The sequence below is a fragment of the Hemibagrus wyckioides genome, linkage group LG03 (assembly GCF_019097595.1).
Source record: "Hemibagrus wyckioides isolate EC202008001 linkage group LG03, SWU_Hwy_1.0, whole genome shotgun sequence".
NCBI classification, from domain to species: domain Eukaryota; kingdom Metazoa; phylum Chordata; class Actinopteri; order Siluriformes; family Bagridae; genus Hemibagrus; species Hemibagrus wyckioides.
This window is the reverse complement of record NC_080712.1, coordinates 2055146-2074392: the sequence shown is the minus strand read 5'-3', so window position 1 is coordinate 2074392 and position 19247 is coordinate 2055146. Positions and strand designations below refer to the sequence as shown.

Here is a 19247-nt window from a genome sequence, read left to right as displayed (position 1 = left end):
TCTCTTTCTCTCTCTCTCTCTTTATCTCTCTCTCTCTCTCTCTCTCTCTCTCTCCTGTTCTGAGCTATAATGAAGATAAAAGTGCTAGTGAAGAATATCTCTCTCTCCTTCTCTTCCTCTCTTTCTCTCTCTGTTTATTTCTCTCTCTCTCACTCTATTTATTTCTCTCTCTCTCTCTCTCTCTCTCTCTCTCTGTCTCTCTCTCTCTCGGGGAGAAAGAACAGCCGCAGTTCTCCTCACGACGGGATGTGCTTGTTAAGCTGCTTGCTGGATTTTCTTTTCTTTTCTGTTCTGTTCTTTTTTTTTTTCCGGAGTGAGTGTATCTTCACACAGTGTGTTGCTGCCCCACAGCGCCGTGTCCCTCAGCTCCAGTTAAGACAGGAAGTAGATCTCTGTAGGCCGCTGGCTTTCAGGAATGTTCAGGTTTTAAGGCCATGCTAACGTTCACGTTTATTCATTTAAGGAGACGTGAGCGTAAAAATACTGAAAGTGTGATGAGAAAACTCCACCCCCTTCATCACCCAGAGATTCCATTAAAACACAGTCATTATTAATCCGTCTGTCTTGTCCATCGTTGTTGATGTGTTGATCTTTCCATTGTTCTGGGATTTGAACTGACAGCCTTCAGGTCACCAGATCCGGAAAAAAGCTAAAATGACATTAAATAACAGGTTTTTTACACACTTCATGTGTTCATGTTGTTTAATTGTCTATTTATCATCACCTCTCTTAATTGCACATTAGTTTATGATGTAATAATATGGAGTAATGTTAGTAATGAGTAGTGTCTCTCCTCTAACTGCTGAAGTCTTTCAATAGAAAAAGTAAAAAGAAAGAAATAAATTCTATAAAAACGAAGCCTTTACACATTTAATGAGAATTTAGTCTTTAAGTAGATTTTCTTTCTTGCGCTTGATTTAGTAAATAAAATGCTTAACATTCCAGAGAGAGCTTGACATTTCTTCACCCGTCTTCTACAGAGAACCTAAACCTTATACAGAGAGTTATCTTTCTGTAATGATGAGTTCTAGAAGTTACAGATAAATGTTTGGAGTCACGTAACAGCAACCTTTTAGATATTCACTCACTTAACATGTACTATTCCTTTGGGTTTGCATAATACTTAGGAATAAAATTTAAATAATTAAATGTTTTAATAATTATTAATTAATAATTATAGATTGATATATATTAATGAATAAACCATTACTAATCGATATATAATTATTAATTAATACATATAGAATTGTTAATTAATCTATAATAAATATACAAATATTAAGGATATAGTGATTATATGTTAATTAATCATTAAATTATATATTAAAATAAAAAATATATATATTGAGTAGAAAAATGGAGCTGGATGAAATCCTCAAGACTTGAGTTATGATGTAATAAATGATCTGTAGTGTGAGTAACACCAGGCCTGGTCTCCTGCATCACGCTGTAACGTTGTGTAACACGGCTACAGGTGAAGGGTGTGTTACGTGTCAGAGGGATTAAACGTGACGAGTGTGTGAGCGGGAGCTGTGTGAAAGTCGGAGGGAATGATAAAGTCTTCCTGTGTTTAAAGGAAGTAGGAGTTGTTGCTGTATGATGTTTACATGTCTCTGAGAGAACTTTCACAGTAAAGTTTTAGCTTTAACCTTATTGAGGGTCAAATCACCTCAGGTCAATAAATTCAAATCACACTTACAGTCAGAGCGAGCTGGACGCTCCATACACAACACGGTTATATCTACTGGACCTGAGGAGAAACGTCCACACTAAATATAACACTAACTACATGTCAGTGTCCTGCTGACTACTGGATCTTCTGATTGGTGGATCAGGTGGTGATGAATTCTGATTGGTGGATCAGGTGGTGATGAATTCTGATTGGTGGATCAGGTGGTGATGAATTCTGATTGGTGGATCAGGTGGTGATTAATTCTGATTGGTGGATCAGGGTGGTGATGAATTCTAACAGCAGCTCTGACTGTAGCACAGCTTTATATTAATACCTTATGGTTTCCATAGCAACAGCTCCTTCACAGGGATGGGTGTGGAAGGAGTCTCCAGTGTCAGTGCTGTGTATCAGTCAGAGGTGAAGCTGGAACTTCTTCAGGACAGAGGAGTTTACACTGCTTTACCGTTTCTATGGCAACATGACCAGCTGAGATTATTGTCTCATTAACTTGGAGAGAATAGAGTGAGAGAAAAGAGTGAGAGAATAGAGAGAAAATAGAGTGACAGAATAGAGAGATAACAGAGAGAGAGAGAGAGAAGAGTGAGATAACAGAGAGGGAATAGAGTGAGAGAAAATAGAGTGACAGAATAAAGAGAAAGATAACAGAGAGTGAGAGACGAGAGAAAATAGAGTGACAGAATAGAGAGAGATAGCAGAGAGAGAGTGAGAGAATAGAGTGAGAGGGGAGAGAGAGTGAGAGAATAAAGAGAGAGAATAGAGTGAGAGAAGAGAGAGCAGATAGAGAGAAAAGTAAGAGAGAGAATAGAGTGAGATAAAAGAGAGAGGATAGAGAGAGAACAGAGTGACAAAATAAAGAGAGAGAATAGAGTGAGAGAAGTAAGAGAGAATAGAGTGAGAGAGAATAGAGCGAGGTTGGTGAGGGAAGGAGTGTTTATAGCTGCTATAACAGAAGGAAGTGACATCACTGTAATTATAAACGGATAAAAAGTGTGATGTTCCTTAAATAAATAGAAACTGTAATGGTGAGATGGAGTGGTGTAAGAGGAATAAAACCCCAGGGGACGTGCTGTTAGAGGAATAATCAAGATATTTCAGTGTATTTTACTGCAACACACACACACACTCTGTCTGTTAGGTACACAACATATAAATATAATATAAATAAATATAAAGAGATGGGGTTGTAAGTGTAGGAGCATTGTTAGGAGTGTGTGTGTGTGTGTGTGTGTGTGTGTTGGGGGTAACACCGTGGCAGAGCATTAAGAATTTATAAAGTGAGGTACGGTGATGAGACTGACCTCGTTTGTGTTCGGACATTTGCATGGCCCACAGGAAACCCACTGCTGCAGGCCACTGTGGGCTGCCTTCGGCTCAGACCCGTGTGTGTGTGTGTGTGTGTGTGTGTGTGTGTGTGTGTCAGAGTCAAGGCCACTGATTTAAATACTGGCAAACACACAAACACTCGGGTCCAAAAGTGCCTGTCCAACACATCCCCTGTGTTTACACTGCGCCAGGAGCTGTCAGACAGGGCATGGACACCGCCTCACTGCGAGTGTGTGTGTGTATATATGTGTGTGTGAGCACAGTGAGTACATGTGTGAACTTTAAAAACACAGACATCTGTTAGTCTGTGTTTCAGGATACACTCACACAGAGCATTCAACAGAAAGCTGATGTTTTTATGAGATTAGATTAGATTAGTGTTGAGGTTTAATATATTAAAGAATATAACGTGTAAAAGAACATATCACGTGGACATGTGTGTGAAGCTGCAGGAATCAGAAACATCCTGAAGTGATGCTGGATAAATTATATCTATAGTAATCAATAATCTTTGATGAGTCATGTGTATTTATATTGATTATTATAGATATTACTCATCTTCTAATCAATCCTTTTCTTCTCATCCCTATCCATGTGTTTCTATTTATATCTGTTTAAACACAACAGCACTCTGAGAGAAACAGGAGGAAGGTACAGAGCTAAAGGTTCTGCCCAGGTATCAGGTCAACATTAATACTTAACTTCATCATAACAATGAATAAAAAACTTACAAATGAATAATAACCTAATTAATAACTTAAATCATTTACATGTTCAATCTAGAGATTATTTTAGGATTCTGATTTTATGAATCTCAAACTGCATTTCTCCACAAGATTTCATTTATTGCTACATTTTTATGCACATTTTTACTACAATATTTATTACATTTATTACTACATTACAACATTTATTACATTTTTTTACTACATTTTTACGAACATTTATGACTACACTACAACATGTATTACAACATTTATTACATTATGAACCTTACATTACATTTATTACAACATTTATTACTATATTTATTACAACATTTATTACATGTATTACTTACATTTACAAGAACATTTATTACTACATTTATTATTACAGTTATTACATTTATTATTACAGTTATTATTCCATTTATTATTACAGTTATTATTCCATTTATTATTACATTTTTATGAACATTTATTATTACATTTTCATGAGCCTTACATTTATTACAATATGTATTACAACATTTATTACTACATTTTTTACTATATGTGTTACTACAGAAACGTGTGAATGATGTTCTTTGATGTCATGATGCTCTTCTTTATAACGTCTTTGTTTTCTGAATTAAATTTACTGATTTCTTAAAAGTCAGCAAAAGTATGTGCAGCCCTGACCATCACACCCCCATATATGCTGGACATCTCACTCCAGATCATTCTACTCTCCTCACTGTTCTCAACATCTGGAGTGTGTATATATGTGTGTGTGTATTAGTGATCATTCAGCTAGAAGAGCATTTGTGAGATCAGACCTCTGGTGTTGGGATGTTGAGGAGGCTCCAGGTCCAATTCATCCCACAGGGTTGAGTCAGGGCTCTGGAGATCTTCCACTTCCTTACCTCCTCACTTCACCTCCACACCAGGTCTTCATGGAGCGTGGGTGTGGTGATCAAGGGGGCACATACTTTTGATGAGTGTAGTTAATATTCACCCTTATGTAGCTTGTTATACCTGTGACACAGGTGTACTGTATTGTACGTATCACTCAGAGAGAAGACACTACTCACCTTAGATCCGTGCTGTCACTCAACACCACACACACACACACATACAGGAACACTGAGAGTCACAATGATGAAAAACTGCTCAGCTTCTTTACACTCTACTGTAGTGAATGAGGGAAAACAGTGAAAAGTTGTTATTGTGAACAGTTGATAGTGTGTGTGTGTGTGTGTGTGTGTGTGAGTGTAGGCCTAAAGGCAGGACGAGGCGAGCTGAGCCGTGGGAGCTCCGTCAGGAGAACAGCGATGCTGTTTGGAATGAGTTGGCCTTCTTTAAACGCGAGAACAAGAAGCTCCTCGCTGAGAAGTAAGTGTGTGTGTGTGTGTGTGTGTGTGAGATTAAATAACGTAATTAGTGTTAAATTATGTGTTATTAATGGTGTAGGATTTTTGTATTTAGAAAAAAAAACATATTAAAAAGAAAAAAAGGCTTTTTTTTTCCCTTAGTCATCTCACTGTTCTTTGCAGTTGTGTGTGTGTGTGTGTGTGTGCTCCTGTCACCAGCAGTGTGTATGCTGTTTTTTCCTGGTCTCATGTTGTGTGTTAAAGTTTGAGACACACACACACTCTTCATTATCAGCTCCATCCTCCTCCCACACACCGTCATTAGCGTCTCAATCCCGCACCAGTGCTGCTTCCAAACTCACACATAAAGAAAAATTACATTATCCAGTCTCAAACTGTGTGTGTGTGTATGTGTGTGTGTGTGTGTGTGTGTGTGTGTGTGTGTGTGTGTGTAAGAGAGAGAAGAGGCTTTAGTTTTCTGGCCCACGTTAATGATTAATGGTGATTTCAGGTGCTAATGATTAAGGGTTATCCCTTGCCAGCGACTGCACCTCTGTCTTCATGATCTGCCCTCTAGCAGGGGCAAACAAACATTAACAGATTACTGCGATTTGTGTTGCAGGAAAAAGACGAGGTTTTCTCCGCAGCATCACGTCTCCACACGCTTCTTTTTCCTTCTAAACACATATTTGCTCTCACGTACTTGCTGTTTTTTTTTCCTTATCAAGAATCCAAAGAAGCTCTGAGCAGCTTCACAGAGTGCTCTCTAGAGAACAGTGTATTTCTGTGACTCTGTGTGTGTGTGTGTTAATTACCACCACTCTTGTCTGCTGGAGGAGTCGTTCTTTATTAGGCCGCCTTGGCTCTCTGCTTGCCAGGCCTCATTTGGTCTGTGCTGAGCTGAGGGGTCTAACCCTGCCAGCCAGCGTGGCCCGGCCCTCCCCTGTTTGATCTCTACCCCTGGCCCGCTGTTCCAGGAACCCCCCCGTCCCCCCCCGCCCTGTCCTCCTAATCCCAGCTGAGCTCATTATGATGTAGCCCGGCTGCCTGAGCTCGAGCTGTCCAAGCTAATTACGGCCTAGCGCTGGCCGCTGCCTGCTCAGGGCCCGCTGATGCTGCTGATGGGGCTGCAGAACTGGGATTCTGGTGTGGGGAAGGGGCACAGAAGTGCTGCTGTACCTGTGAGTTTGCCTGCTGGGGCTGTTGGGGATGGAGAAGGGGGCTGCTGGGGGTTGGTGCAGAATTGTTGCTGTACTTAAGACTTGGCCTACTGGGGCAAATCGAGCTGGAGACGGGGATTCTGGGGGCGATGAAAGGGCACACATGATGATGTACCTTAGAGTCGGCCTAGAGAGGTTTCTATGGTCTTGGACTGGGGTTCTGGGGGTGGGGTAGGGGTAACAGTAGAGGAGCAGAAGTGCTTTTATACCTGATAACTTAGGCTTCTGTGGCTGCTGGGACCGGTGAGGGAGCTGGTCATGTTAAGAAGCTCCTAAGTTCCTGGTTGGATTGAGAGAGGGATTCTGGGGTAAAGGAAGGGCCACCCTGGGACTGGAGAACGAGTAGACTGAGAACCTTACGATGCAAACATGCTGTGTATTGAGGACTTTCTAGAATAATTCTCCTAGAATGGAAATGGAACATCAGTGATGGGTTGGGGCTTTTACTGGGATCTAGAATGGGATGGGTAGCTGTTATAGGGGCTGTAGTTGGGGTTGTTGCAATAAGGACTGCAGTTGGGGTTGTTGCAATAGGGACTGTACTTGGGGTAGTTACTCTTTGGCTGTAGTTGGGGTAGTTACTCTGGGACTGTACTTGGTGTAGTTACTCTGGAACTGTAGTTGGGGTAGTTGCAATAGGGGCTGTAGTTGGGGTAGTTGCAATAGGGGCTGTAGTTGGGGTAGTTGCTGTAACGATAGTCATTGAGGTTGTTGTTATTAATAATAATAATAGTTGTGTTATGAAGAAGAGCAGTAAAGAGTGCAGAGAGCTGTGGGGTTTTTCCCTCACACAGATCTGTTACACAGCCAAAAGCCCAGGTATAAAATTTAAACTCAGTCTGCAGTTTGGGAAAAAGTATCTGTAAAAATAATAAAATAAGCCACCTGAAAATGTAAAAAAAAAAACCCCAGAATTGATCCCACTGGTGGACGTGTGTTGGGGCCGTTTGTGAAACCTGAAGTCCAGGGGCTTTTAGGCCTGGTGTTTGGGAGACTGACCTGCCTGCAGTGACCTCTGAGGAGCACGAGGGAGTTCCTTTCTTCCTATCTGCCCAGTGGCAGTCCTGCAGCGTTAGTGCTGATCCTCTTTGCGTTTGCTTCAGTGGACGCTGAATAAACTCACGCTCATGGCCTCCTGCTCTCCTTTTGGAAAAAAAGAGCAGAAGAAGAAGCAGCGCATGACTGGCTTTGATCTCGGCCGGCCCCTACCACCATTACCGGCTCATAGTGTGATCCAGAATGCAGAGGTCCCCTGCAGGCGGCCTCCTTTCTAAACTCGAACAAGACACCGCTCCTTTTTTTCTCTCTCATTAACTCTGTCTTTTATGGCTGATGAGGTTCCTGTGATGAGCACAGAAACGGACCGTTTGCTAGGTTCGACTTATTCCGATTTAATAACGCCGACGACCAGGAAGCTTTATAGACATGCTTTTTTCGGTCATTCTCCCTTTTTTATTTCTCTCTCCATCATCTCATCATTCTCTTTCACTTCCACCTGCTCTCCCTCTCCCCCTCTTCTCCCTCTTGTGTATATTCATTACATGCAGGAAGAGGGATGGTAGGAAGATGCGAGGTGTAATTAGGCTGCGTTTCTTTATCAAGCTGTTTTGCGGCCCGGTGAACTAAATTACCATTGAAAGGCGGCGATTAGAGCCGGATGCCTGCTTTAAGAAGCCGATGGGCCCGAGCAGTGGCACGCAGCCATTTTGCTGACCGTACCGCAGTGATTGCGATGGTGAAGGTTGCGCTCGGAAGTGTTGCAATGATCTGCTAATGGTTAATTACCTCCTCACGGCCTGGAGTTCTGGGACGTCTAATTGCCAGCGAAGGCGGCTTGCCCGATACTTAAGCAGCGGTGGTGGGCAGGCGTTCGCTCATCTCCCAGAAATCATTTCTTCACCGAGCGCCTAGTGGCCAGACGCTCCCTGCCGGCCGAGGTCCGCTCCACGACCGTAAAAAAAAGCGAGTGTGAGGTCCAAATGAGGAGAGTTTGTTTCCAGGTTCTTCTCGGGGTCGCAGGAATAGAAAGTTCTCGCCTCGGAACGGCGAGCAAGTCTCGTAAACATCTCGATTCATCTCAGCACAAAGGGCGAGGTCTTTGCCAAGTGGTGAGGGACCGGTGTTTTCCTTTATTGCAAATTAAAACCAGCAGGAGAGAGCAGGGGTGGTACTGATGGAAGGCAGGGGAAAGACGCAAGACGTTGAGCCGGCGTTTAAGAGCAGAGCCGGAGAGCACTCTGGAGGAAAATGCCTTAAATTAAGTAAATTGCCAAGGCAAATAAAGCCGAGAGCCCGGCTCACTCCCGCCACAGATTCCTCCTTGTCGTGCAGCAAGCTGAGAATGTTCATTTGCTGAGATCATTTGCACAACCCCTCCACCCCGACCCCCTCCTTCGTTAATCTCTTTCTACATACACCCCCCCACCCCCCGTGTATCTAGCACTCCGGTTGTCCGTGCTTGTTAATTGTAGTTAAAGGTCTGTGGGTACGAGAATGATTTAGGCCTCATAAAGCGAGTAAACAGGGCCCTTAGCCAGAGACGGCTACACTCGCACGACATCAAAGCATAAATTAGGCGGCCATTAGGTGTGAGAAAAAGCCTTTGAGATGATTTGCTCAGCGCTGCCTCCGCTGAGAGTGACCATTACAGACGTGCTCCGGGAGTCTGACTTTAATGAAGTTTAATAAAGTTTACCCGTTTTGCACTGATGAGTGGGTTTTTTTCCCCCCGTTTCATCTTGATTGCTAAAAGGTATTAGGAGTAATGAGGGGCTTCTGGCCGCCGGGTCCCGCACAGAGAACGCACAGAGTGTGAATGCTTAATGTGTGTTTTGACGGCGAGTGCCCCTTCCATCAATTATTTGTTAATAAATGATTAAAACACACACACGCACACACAATGATTTAACAGGGTTTTTATTTTAAGAGATATAATTGTGTCCTGCTGTGATCGCTCCTGCATCAAGACATCACTCGTATTCTTCGGTCAGTTTTTTTTTTTTAAACAGAGAATCAGATTTTGCTTTGCGTGGAAAAAACCCCCAGAAGGTGTAGTCAGGGAGGGACGCGATGATGTGTCCGTGTAAACATGTGGCGGGTGTTTACGGTAATTAAATGCCGAGCACTGCCTCCATCTGGATGTGTGTGTGCGGCCCCGCCGGACGAGGATCTGTGACTCGGGAGTGTATCGCCTGCAGCCACAGAGCTGGAGTGTGTGTGAAGCGCTCTGATTCAGCTGATGGCCAAGGACTCGAATAACCTCAGGGCTGCTTTCTGGACTCAGACAAGAGCGCGGTTCCCCTCGGTCCCTGCAAAGGATCCTTGAATTTCACACAGATTTTTTTTTTCTTTTGTTTTGTTTTGTTTTGTTTCTGGCTCCGAGTCCCCAAAGTGTTTTGGTGTGTAGTTGTTGTGTGCCTGACTCGTCTCAGGTAAAAGAGCAGGACAGCGAGGGGACGAACGCCTCCAGGCTAGCTATAGATTTTACACAGAGGTTTTTCTCGGCTGAGAAGATCTGCCAGCGCTGCACAATTATGACCCATTGTTCCTGTTTTTTTTACTGTAAAGTACCGCCATGAGCAACATCAACATTTCAGCCACTTTTTCCTTTTAGCTCGCTGTAACGGAAAACTCACCACCATTTTCTCACACACACACACAGGGCTTTATTTTTATTGCTTTTATTATTACTATTATTATTATTATTATTATTATCCATATATTTTATTTATGGCTTTATTTTTTCTTGCTTTCAGCGTGTTTTAGAAAGAAATTCCGATTTCATTCAGATCTTCTCGGTTACAAAATCAAAAAAGAAATAATTTCAATTTTTATTTAGGTTTTTCATTTCTATTAAACTCACTTAGTACATTAGCTTATCATCCACGAGATAAACTGCCTCTCGGCTCTCCCGCCGCGTGTCCGATCGTCCCATTGCTCCGGCAATGCAGGCGACGCTTTGTTAAAATATCACGATCGTTTCCATGACGACAGGAAGATTACTGCATGTCACATCAGGTACATGTGATGCGTTACATACACTACACAAAGGAAAAAATGAAAGAAAGGATTCTGTTTTTGTATTTATTAGTAGGGAAAAAGAGTGTGTCCGCAAACACACACCTTACACACCTCACAGAGACTCGCCTAGAGTCAGTGATGGAGCAACGTTATTACTGATGTCATTATATCTCTAATATTATTATTATTATTCTGTGTGTATGTGTGTGGGGGTGTGTGTGTGTCTATGTGTGGGTGTGTATGAGAGTGTGTTTGTGTATGAGTGTGTTTATAGTGCATGAGTGTGTTTGTATGTGTAGGAGTGTGTCTATGTGTTAGTGTCTGTGTGTGTTTGAACAATGATAAACACAGTCTGATCAGATAAAAGAGTCACTTTGGTCTGTAACAGAGTTTTCTAACATTCTGACAATAATTCTCATTGTGAGTGAAACATCCACTGTCTGTGTCAGGAACATAGAATTACTATAGAATCAGAAGTCTTCATGAGAGTTAGTGCTGAGGCTGGAGAGTTACTGAATAAAGTTCTGAATGAAATAATCTCTGAACGTGAAAATATCTTTTGTGAGAAAAAATACCAAAATATTAAATAAAATACTATGACACATTTCAGTAGTTTAATAGGATTATGTTCTTTAAAAGAAATAATTAGGATTATTAAATTATTCAATTCATATTATTTAATTTGTATTATTTAATTGTTTTGTTTTATTTAATTATTTTATTTGTATTATTTAATTCATATCATTTAATTATTTAATTAGTATTATTTAATTAGTATTATTTAATAAAAATCTTTAAAAGTGTTTAATGTGTGAAAAGCCTTTTGTAGAATAACGAGACATTTCCTCATGAACGTCTTGTGAATGGTGTGGTGGAGGTGAAGGGAAATGAACTCCTGATCACGTGTTAAATCGTTATCCTATCACGTTCCACTTTAGAGAGCATGTGTACGAGTTTGTGGTGATGTGCGCTGTTTTATTTATATTTCATTTCATTTTGTTTTGTTTTTTAACTCTCTCTGCTCGTTCCTCATTAAGTCCGAGAGTTTGCGATCGGCGGCGTCCGCTGTCCCGGTCACCGCGAGCCAAGAACGGCGGGATCTCGACCCCCGAAGCCCCTCTGCCGCCTGCCGCGTCTTTATTTATTTATTCCGAGAGCTATCCGAGCAGCTCAGAAGGCTCCGCTAAGCGTCCTGCGGGAGCGACCTAGCCTAGCAAATAAACATCTGTTATTCAAATGGAGTTATTCAGAGCTGGGGGGGGGGTTGGGGGAGGGAGGGGGAGTGGAGGGAGGCGGCGCTGGGACTTAGCAACATCTCAGAAAACAATTATATGCTGTTGACATGAAAAGAGGCGCCGCAGTCACTGTGTTTTAATTGAGCGGCTGTCGGGGGGTCAGGGGGGACCGACTGTGGCGGCTCTGCATCTGGAGCGCTAATAAACTCACCTCAGAGCAGCAGCACAGCCAGAGAGAGCAGGATTACCTGCAGACAGCGCTCTTATTAAAAGCCCACAGCTGACATTAATGACTCTTCACCAATGCGCACACACGCACAACACACACACAAAACACACACAACAACACATCTGACAACGTCTTTACTGTTCCTAATAATACGACACATCCTCCTTCCTGAAGGAACATCTCAAAGAGCTGATGCAGTTGGCAAGAAGACATGAAGACAGGCCTCTCTCTCTCTTTCTCTCTCGCTCTCACTCTCTCTCTCTTTCTCTCTCGCTCTCTCTCTCTCTCTCTCCCCTTTATTAAATTAAATCTGCATTTCTCAGTTCTAACCTCCGATCGATAACTAATTTCTCTATCGGCGGATGTCTCCAAACTCCAGCAGCTAATTCCATCTCTGGCAGCCGCGTCTTCTCCGGAGTGTCATTGCAGCTCTCGAGGGAGCCGGAAGTGAGAAACTGGATCCATATCTCCATCCTCATGAAGAAAAACTCCTCTTTTTTGCTAATGAAAACCCGGCTGCACGACTCCGGCTGTCGCATCAATATCCGGACGTCTATAAAGACCCTGCATTAGAAACCCGAGATGGCGGAGGCCTGCTAATGCTCTGTGTGATGGCACTCGCGTGCCCCGTTAAAGCGATGGATAGCGTCTCTGTTAGCCTAGCGCTGCATCGACTCCACACCTTTATAGAGGCAGAAATCCATAGCTGTGGCTCACTTAGCCGACACTCCATCCACACGCTTTTATTTACAAATCCATTCATTTAAGCTTGCGTACAGCACACACGCCCATTACAGCTTTTACACACCTTACACACACACACATACACACACACATACACACACACACACACACACACATACATACACACCCATTACAGCTTTTACACACCTTACACACACACACATACACACACACATACATACACGCCCATTACAGCTTTTACACACCTTACACACACACACACATACACACACATACACACACACACATACACACACACACATACATACACACACACATACACACACACATACACACACACACATACATACACACCCATTACAGCTTTTACACACCTTACACACACACACACACATACACACACACACATACATACACGCCCATTACAGCTTTTACACATCTTACTGTAAAACCTGGACTACCAAAATACCCATACACATTCTCGCACACACACAGAAATGCACATTAGTTGTTGTTTAAGGGATTTAGGATTAGTGGAGAGTAATCTATTTCACTGTTACACTATCACAGTTACATTGTTACACTGTTACTCATAGTTACACTGTTACTCATAGTTACACTGTTACACTATTACTCATAGTTACACTGTTACACTATTACTCATAGTTACACTGTTACTCATAGTTACACTGTTACAGTATTACTCATAGTTACACTGTTACAGTATTACTCATAGTTACACTGTTACTCATAGTTACACTGTTACAATATTACTCATAGTTACACTGTTACAGTATTACTCATAGTTACACTGTTACAGTATTACTCATAGTTACACTGTTACTCATAGTTACACTGTTACAGTATTACTCATAGTTACACTGTTACTCATAGTTACACTGTTACAGTATTACTCATAGTTACACTGTTACTCATAGTTACACTGTTACAGTATTACTCATAGTTACACTGTTACAGTATTACTCATAGTTACACTGTTACAGTATTACTCATAGTTACACTGTTACTCATAGTTACACTGTTACTCATAGTTACACTGTTACAGTATTACTCATAGTTACACTGTTACAGTATTACTCATAGTTACACTGTTACTCATAGTTACACTGTTACTCATAGTTACACTGTTACAGTATTACTCATAGTTACACTGTTACTCATAGTTACACTGTTACTCATAGTTACACTGTTACAGTATTACTCATAGTTACACTGTTACAGTATTACTCATAGTTACACTGTTACTCATAGTTACACTGTTACAATATTACTCATAGTTACACTGTTACAGTATTACTCATAGTTACACTGTTACTCATAGTTACACTGTTACTCATAGTTACACTGTTACAGTATTACTCATAGTTACACTGTTACTCATAGTTACACTGTTACAGTATTACTCATAGTTACACTGTTACTCATAGTTACACTGTTACAGTATTACTCATAGTTACACTGTTACAGTATTACTCATAGTTACACTGTTACTCATAGTTACACTGTTACAGTATTACTCATAGTTACACTGTTACTCATAGTTACACTGTTACAGTATTACTCATAGTTACACTGTTACAGTATTACTCATAGTTACACTGTTACTCATAGTTACACTGTTACAGTATTACTCATAGTTACACTGTTACAGTATTACTCATAGTTACACTGTTACTCATAGTTACACTGTTACAGTATTACTCATAGTTACACTGTTACAGTATTACTCATAGTTACACTGTTACAGTATTACTCATAGTTACACTGTTACTCATAGTTACACTGTTACAGTATTACTCATAGTTACACTGTTACAGTATTACTCATAGTTACACTGTTACTCATAGTTACACTGTTACAGTATTACTCATAGTTACACTGTTACTCATAGTTACACTGTTACAGTATTACTCATAGTTACACTGTTACTCATAGTTACACTGTTACAGTATTACTCATAGTTACACTGTTACAGTATTACTCATAGTTACACTGTTACTCATAGTTACACTGTTACAGTATTACTCATAGTTACACTGTTACAGTATTACTCATAGTTACACTGTTACTCATAGTTACACTGTTACAGTATTACTCATAGTTACACTGTTACAGTATTACTCATAGTTACACTGTTACTCATAGTTACACTGTTACAGTATTACTCATAGTTACACTGTTACAGTATTACTCATAGTTACACTGTTACAGTATTACTCATAGTTACACTGTTACTCATAGTTACACTGTTACAGTATTACTCATAGTTACACTGTTACAGTATTACTCATAGTTACACTGTTACTCATAGTTACACTGTTACAGTATTACTCATAGTTACACTGTTACAGTATTACTCATAGTTACACTGTTACTCATAGTTACACTGTTACTCATAGTTACACTGTTACAGTATTACTCATAGTTACACTGTTACTCATAGTTACACTGTTACTCATAGTTACACTGTTACAGTATTACTCATAGTTACACTGTTACAGTATTACTCATAGTTACACTGTTACTCATAGTTACACTGTTACAGTATTACTCATAGTTACACTGTTACTCAGTTACACTGTTACAGTATTACTCATAGTTACACTGTTACAGTATTACTCATAGTTACACTGTTACTCATAGTTACACTGTTACAGTATTACTAAATAGTTACACTGCTACTCATAGTTACACTGTTACTCATAGTTACACTGTTACAGTATTACTAAATAGTTACACTGTTACTCATAGTTACACTGTTACAGTATTACTAAATAGTTACACTGTTACAGTATTACTCAGTTACACTGTTACTGTTACACTTCAGAGGTGAAGCTGGAACTCTTCAGGAGTTTACACTTCTTTATTTTCTCAGTTTCACACTACAGTGTTGACTTGTGTTTTTGTCTTATTAACCTGAGAGAATTAAGATAAGCTGGTGTATGTGTGTGTGTGTGTGTGTGCTGGATGTGATATAGAAAAATAACTTTTTTCATATTTTTTCCATATTGTTCAGTAAACATTGTTAGATTTACAGATGAATCTTTTCAGCCTGATTTTCTGTGACACCTCATCTGATGAAAGCTGCAGTTTATTAGACTTCTGTTTATAGCCGTGTGTGTGTTGAATCAGTTGGTGATGGTGAACATGTTCTGTGTGTGTGTTGAATCAGTTGGTGATGGTGAACATGGTGTGTGTGTGTGTGTGTGTGTGTGTTGAATCAGTTGGTGATGGTGAACGTGTGTGTGTGTGTTGAATCAGTTGGTGATGGTGAACATGTTCTGTGTGTGTGTGTGTTGAATCAGTTGGTGATGGTGAACATGTTCTGTGTGTGTGTTGAATCAGTTGGTGATGGTGAACATGTTGTGTGTGTGTGTGTGTGTGTGTTGAATCAGTTGGTGATGGTGAACGTGTGTGTGTGTGTTGAATCAGTTGGTGATGGTGAACGTGTGTGTGTGTGTTGAATCAGTTGGTGATGGTGAACGTGTGTGTGTGTGTTGAATCAGTTGTTGATGGTGAACATGTTCTGTGTGTGTGTGTGTGTGTGTTGAATCAGTTGGTGATGGTGAACGTGTGTGTGTGTGTTGAATCAGTTGGTGATGGTGAACATGTTCTGTGTGTGTGTGTGTGTGTGTGTGTGTTGAATCAGTTGGTGATGGTGAACATGTTCTGTGTGTGTGTGTGTTGAATCAGTTGGTGATGGTGAACATGTTCTGTGTGTGTGTGTGTGTGTGTTGAATCAGTTGGTGATGGTGAACGTGTGTGTGTGTGTGTTGAATCAGTTGGTGATGGTGAACATGTTCTGTGTGTGTGTGTGTGTTGAATCAGTTGGTGATGGTGAACATGTGTGTGTGTGTGTGTGTGTGTGTTGAATCAGTTGGTGATGGTGAACATGTTCTGTGTGTGTGTGTGTGTGTGTTGAATCAGTTGGTGATGGTGAACGTGTGTGTGTGTGTGTTGAATCAGTTGGTGATGGTGAACATGTTCTGTGTGTTGAATCAGTTGGTGATGGTGAACATGTTCTGTGTGTGTGTGTGTTGAATCAGTTGGTGATGGTGAACATGTTCTGTGTGTGTGTGTGTGTTGAATCAGTTGGTGATGGTGAACATGGTGTGTGTGTGTGTTGAATCAGTTGGTGATGGTGAACATGGCGTGTGTGTGTGTGTTGAATCAGTTGGTGATGGTGAACGTGTGTGTGTTTTGAATCAGTTGGTGATGGTGAACATGTTCTGTGTGTGTGTGTTGAATCAGTTGGTGATGGTGAACATGTTCTGTGTGTGTGTGTGTTGAATCAGTTGGTGATGGTGAACATGTTCTGTGTGTGTGTGTGTTGAATCAGTTGGTGATGGTGAACATGTTCTGTGTGTGTGTTGAATCAGTTGGTGATGGTGAACATGTTCTGTGTGTGTGTTGAATCAGTTGGTGATGGTGAACATGTTCTGTGTGTGTGTGTGTGTGTGTGTGTGTGTGTGTTGAATCAGTTGGTGATGGTGAACATGTTCTGTGTGTGTGTGTGTTGAATCAGTTGGTGATGGTGAACATGTTCTGTGTGTGTGTGTGTGTGTGTTGAATCAGTTGGTGATGGTGAACGTGTGTGTGTGTGTGTTGAATCAGTTGGTGATGGTGAACATGTTCTGTGTGTGTGTGTTGAATCAGTTGGTGATGGTGAACATGTGTGTGTGTGTGTGTTGAATCAGTTGGTGATGGTGAACATGTTCTGTGTGTGTGTGTGTGTGTGTTGAATCAGTTGGTGATGGTGAACGTGTGTGTGTGTGTTGAATCAGTTGGTGATGGTGAACATGTTCTGTGTGTGTGTTGAATCAGTTGGTGATGGTGAACATGTTCTGTGTGTGTGTGTGTTGAATCAGTTGGTGATGGTGAACATGTTCTGTGTGTGTGTGTGTGTTGAATCAGTTGGTGATGGTGAACGTGTGTGTGTGTGTTGAATCAGTTGGTGATGGTGAACATGTTGTGTGTGTGTGTGTGTGTTGAATCAGTTGGTGATGGTGAACATGTTCTGTGTGTGTGTTGAATCAGTTGGTGATGGTGAACATGTTCTGTGTGTGTGTGTTGAATCAGTTGGTGATGGTGAACATGTTCTGTGTGTGTGTTGAATCAGTTGGTGATGGTGAACATGTTCTGTGTGTGTTGAATCAGTTGGTGATGGTGAACATGTTGTGTGTGTGTTGAATCAGTTGGTGATGGTGAACGTGTGTGTGTGTGTTGAATCAGTTGGTGATGGTGAACATGTTCTGTGTGTGTGTTGAATCAGTTGGTGATGGTGAACATGTTCTGTGTGTGTGTTTTGAATCAGTTGGTGATGGTGAACATGTTGTGTGTGTGTGTGTGTGTTGAATCAGTTGGTGATGGTGAACATGTTCTGTGTGTGTGTTGAATCAGTTGGTGATGGTGAACATGGTGTGTGTGTGTGTGTGTGTGTGTGTGTTGAATCAGTTGGTGATGGTGAACGTGTGTGTGTGTGTTGAATCAGTTGGTGATGGTGAACATGTTCTGTGTGTGTGTTGAATCAGTTGGTGATGGTGAACATGTTGTGTGTGTGTGTGTGTGTGTTGAATCAGTTGGTGATGGTGAACGTGTGTGTGTGTGTTGAATCAGTTGGTGATGGTGAACGTGTGTGTGTGTGTTGAATCAGTTGGTGATGGTGAACGTGTGTGTGTGTGTTGAATCAGTTGTTGATGGTGAACATGTTCTGTGTGTGTGTGTGTGTGTGTTGAATCAGTTGGTGATGGTGAACGTGTGTGTGTGTGTTGAATCAGTTGGTGATGGTGAACGTGTGTGTGTGTGTTGAATCAGTTGGTGATGGTGAACATGTTCTGTGTGTGTGTGTGTGTGTGTTGAATCAGTTGGTGATGGTGAACATGTTCTGTGTGTGTGTGTGTTGAATCAGTTGGTGATGGTGAACATGTTCTGTGTGTGTGTGTGTGTGTGTTGAATCAGTTGGTGATGGTGAACGTGTGTGTGTGTGTGTTGAATCAGTTGGTGATGGTGAACATGTTCTGTGTGTGTGTGTGTGTTGAATCAGTTGGTGATGGTGAACGTGTGTGTGTGTGTGTTGAATCAGTTGGTGATGGTGAACATGTTCTGTGTGTGTGTGTGTGTGTGTTGAATCAGTTGGTGATGGTGAACGTGTGTGTGTGTGTGTTGAATCAGTTGGTGATGGTGAACATGTTCTGTGTGTTGAATCAGTTGGTGATGGTGAACATGTTCTGTGTGTGTGTGTGTTGAATCAGTTGGTGATGGTGAACATGTTCTGTGTGTGTGTGTGTGTTGAATCAGTTGGTGATGGTGAACATGGTGTGTGTGTGTGTTGAATCAGTTGGTGATGGTGAACATGGCGTGTGTGTGTGTGTTGAATCAGTTGGTGATGGTGAACGTGTGTGTGTTTTGAATCAGTTGGTGATGGTGAACATGTTCTGTGTGTGTGTGTTGAATCAGTTGGTGATGGTGAACATGTTCTGTGTGTGTGTGTGTTGAATCAGTTGGTGATGGTGAACATGTTCTGTGTGTGTGTGTGTTGAATCAGTTGGTGATGGTGAACATGTTCTGTGTGTGTGTTGAATCAGTTGGTGATGGTGAACATGTTCTGTGTGTGTGTTGAATCAGTTGGTGATGGTGAACATGTTCTGTGTGTGTGTGTGTGTGTGTGTTGAATCAGTTGGTGATGGTGAACATGTTCTGTGTGTGTGTGTGTGTGTTGAATCAGTTGGTGATGGTGAACATGTTCTGT

At 41.4% G+C, this 19247-nt stretch overlaps 1 protein-coding gene across 8 annotated transcripts in view; it reads left to right on the top strand.

Annotated features, from left to right (window-relative positions):
* Window positions 1–19247, top strand: part of cntln (centlein, centrosomal protein) — a 182206-nt gene that overhangs the window by 58348 nt on the left and 104611 nt on the right. For 7 of the 8 annotated variants that reach the window (XM_058386071.1, XM_058386070.1, XM_058386069.1 and 4 more), the window contains one exon: window positions 4975–5091. The exons of the other annotated variant lie outside the window; for it this stretch is intronic. In XM_058386071.1, coding sequence (XP_058242054.1) covers window positions 4975–5091 — 117 coding nt within the window. The remainder of the gene's footprint in view (window positions 1–4974; window positions 5092–19247) is intronic. 8 annotated transcript variants of the gene reach the window in all.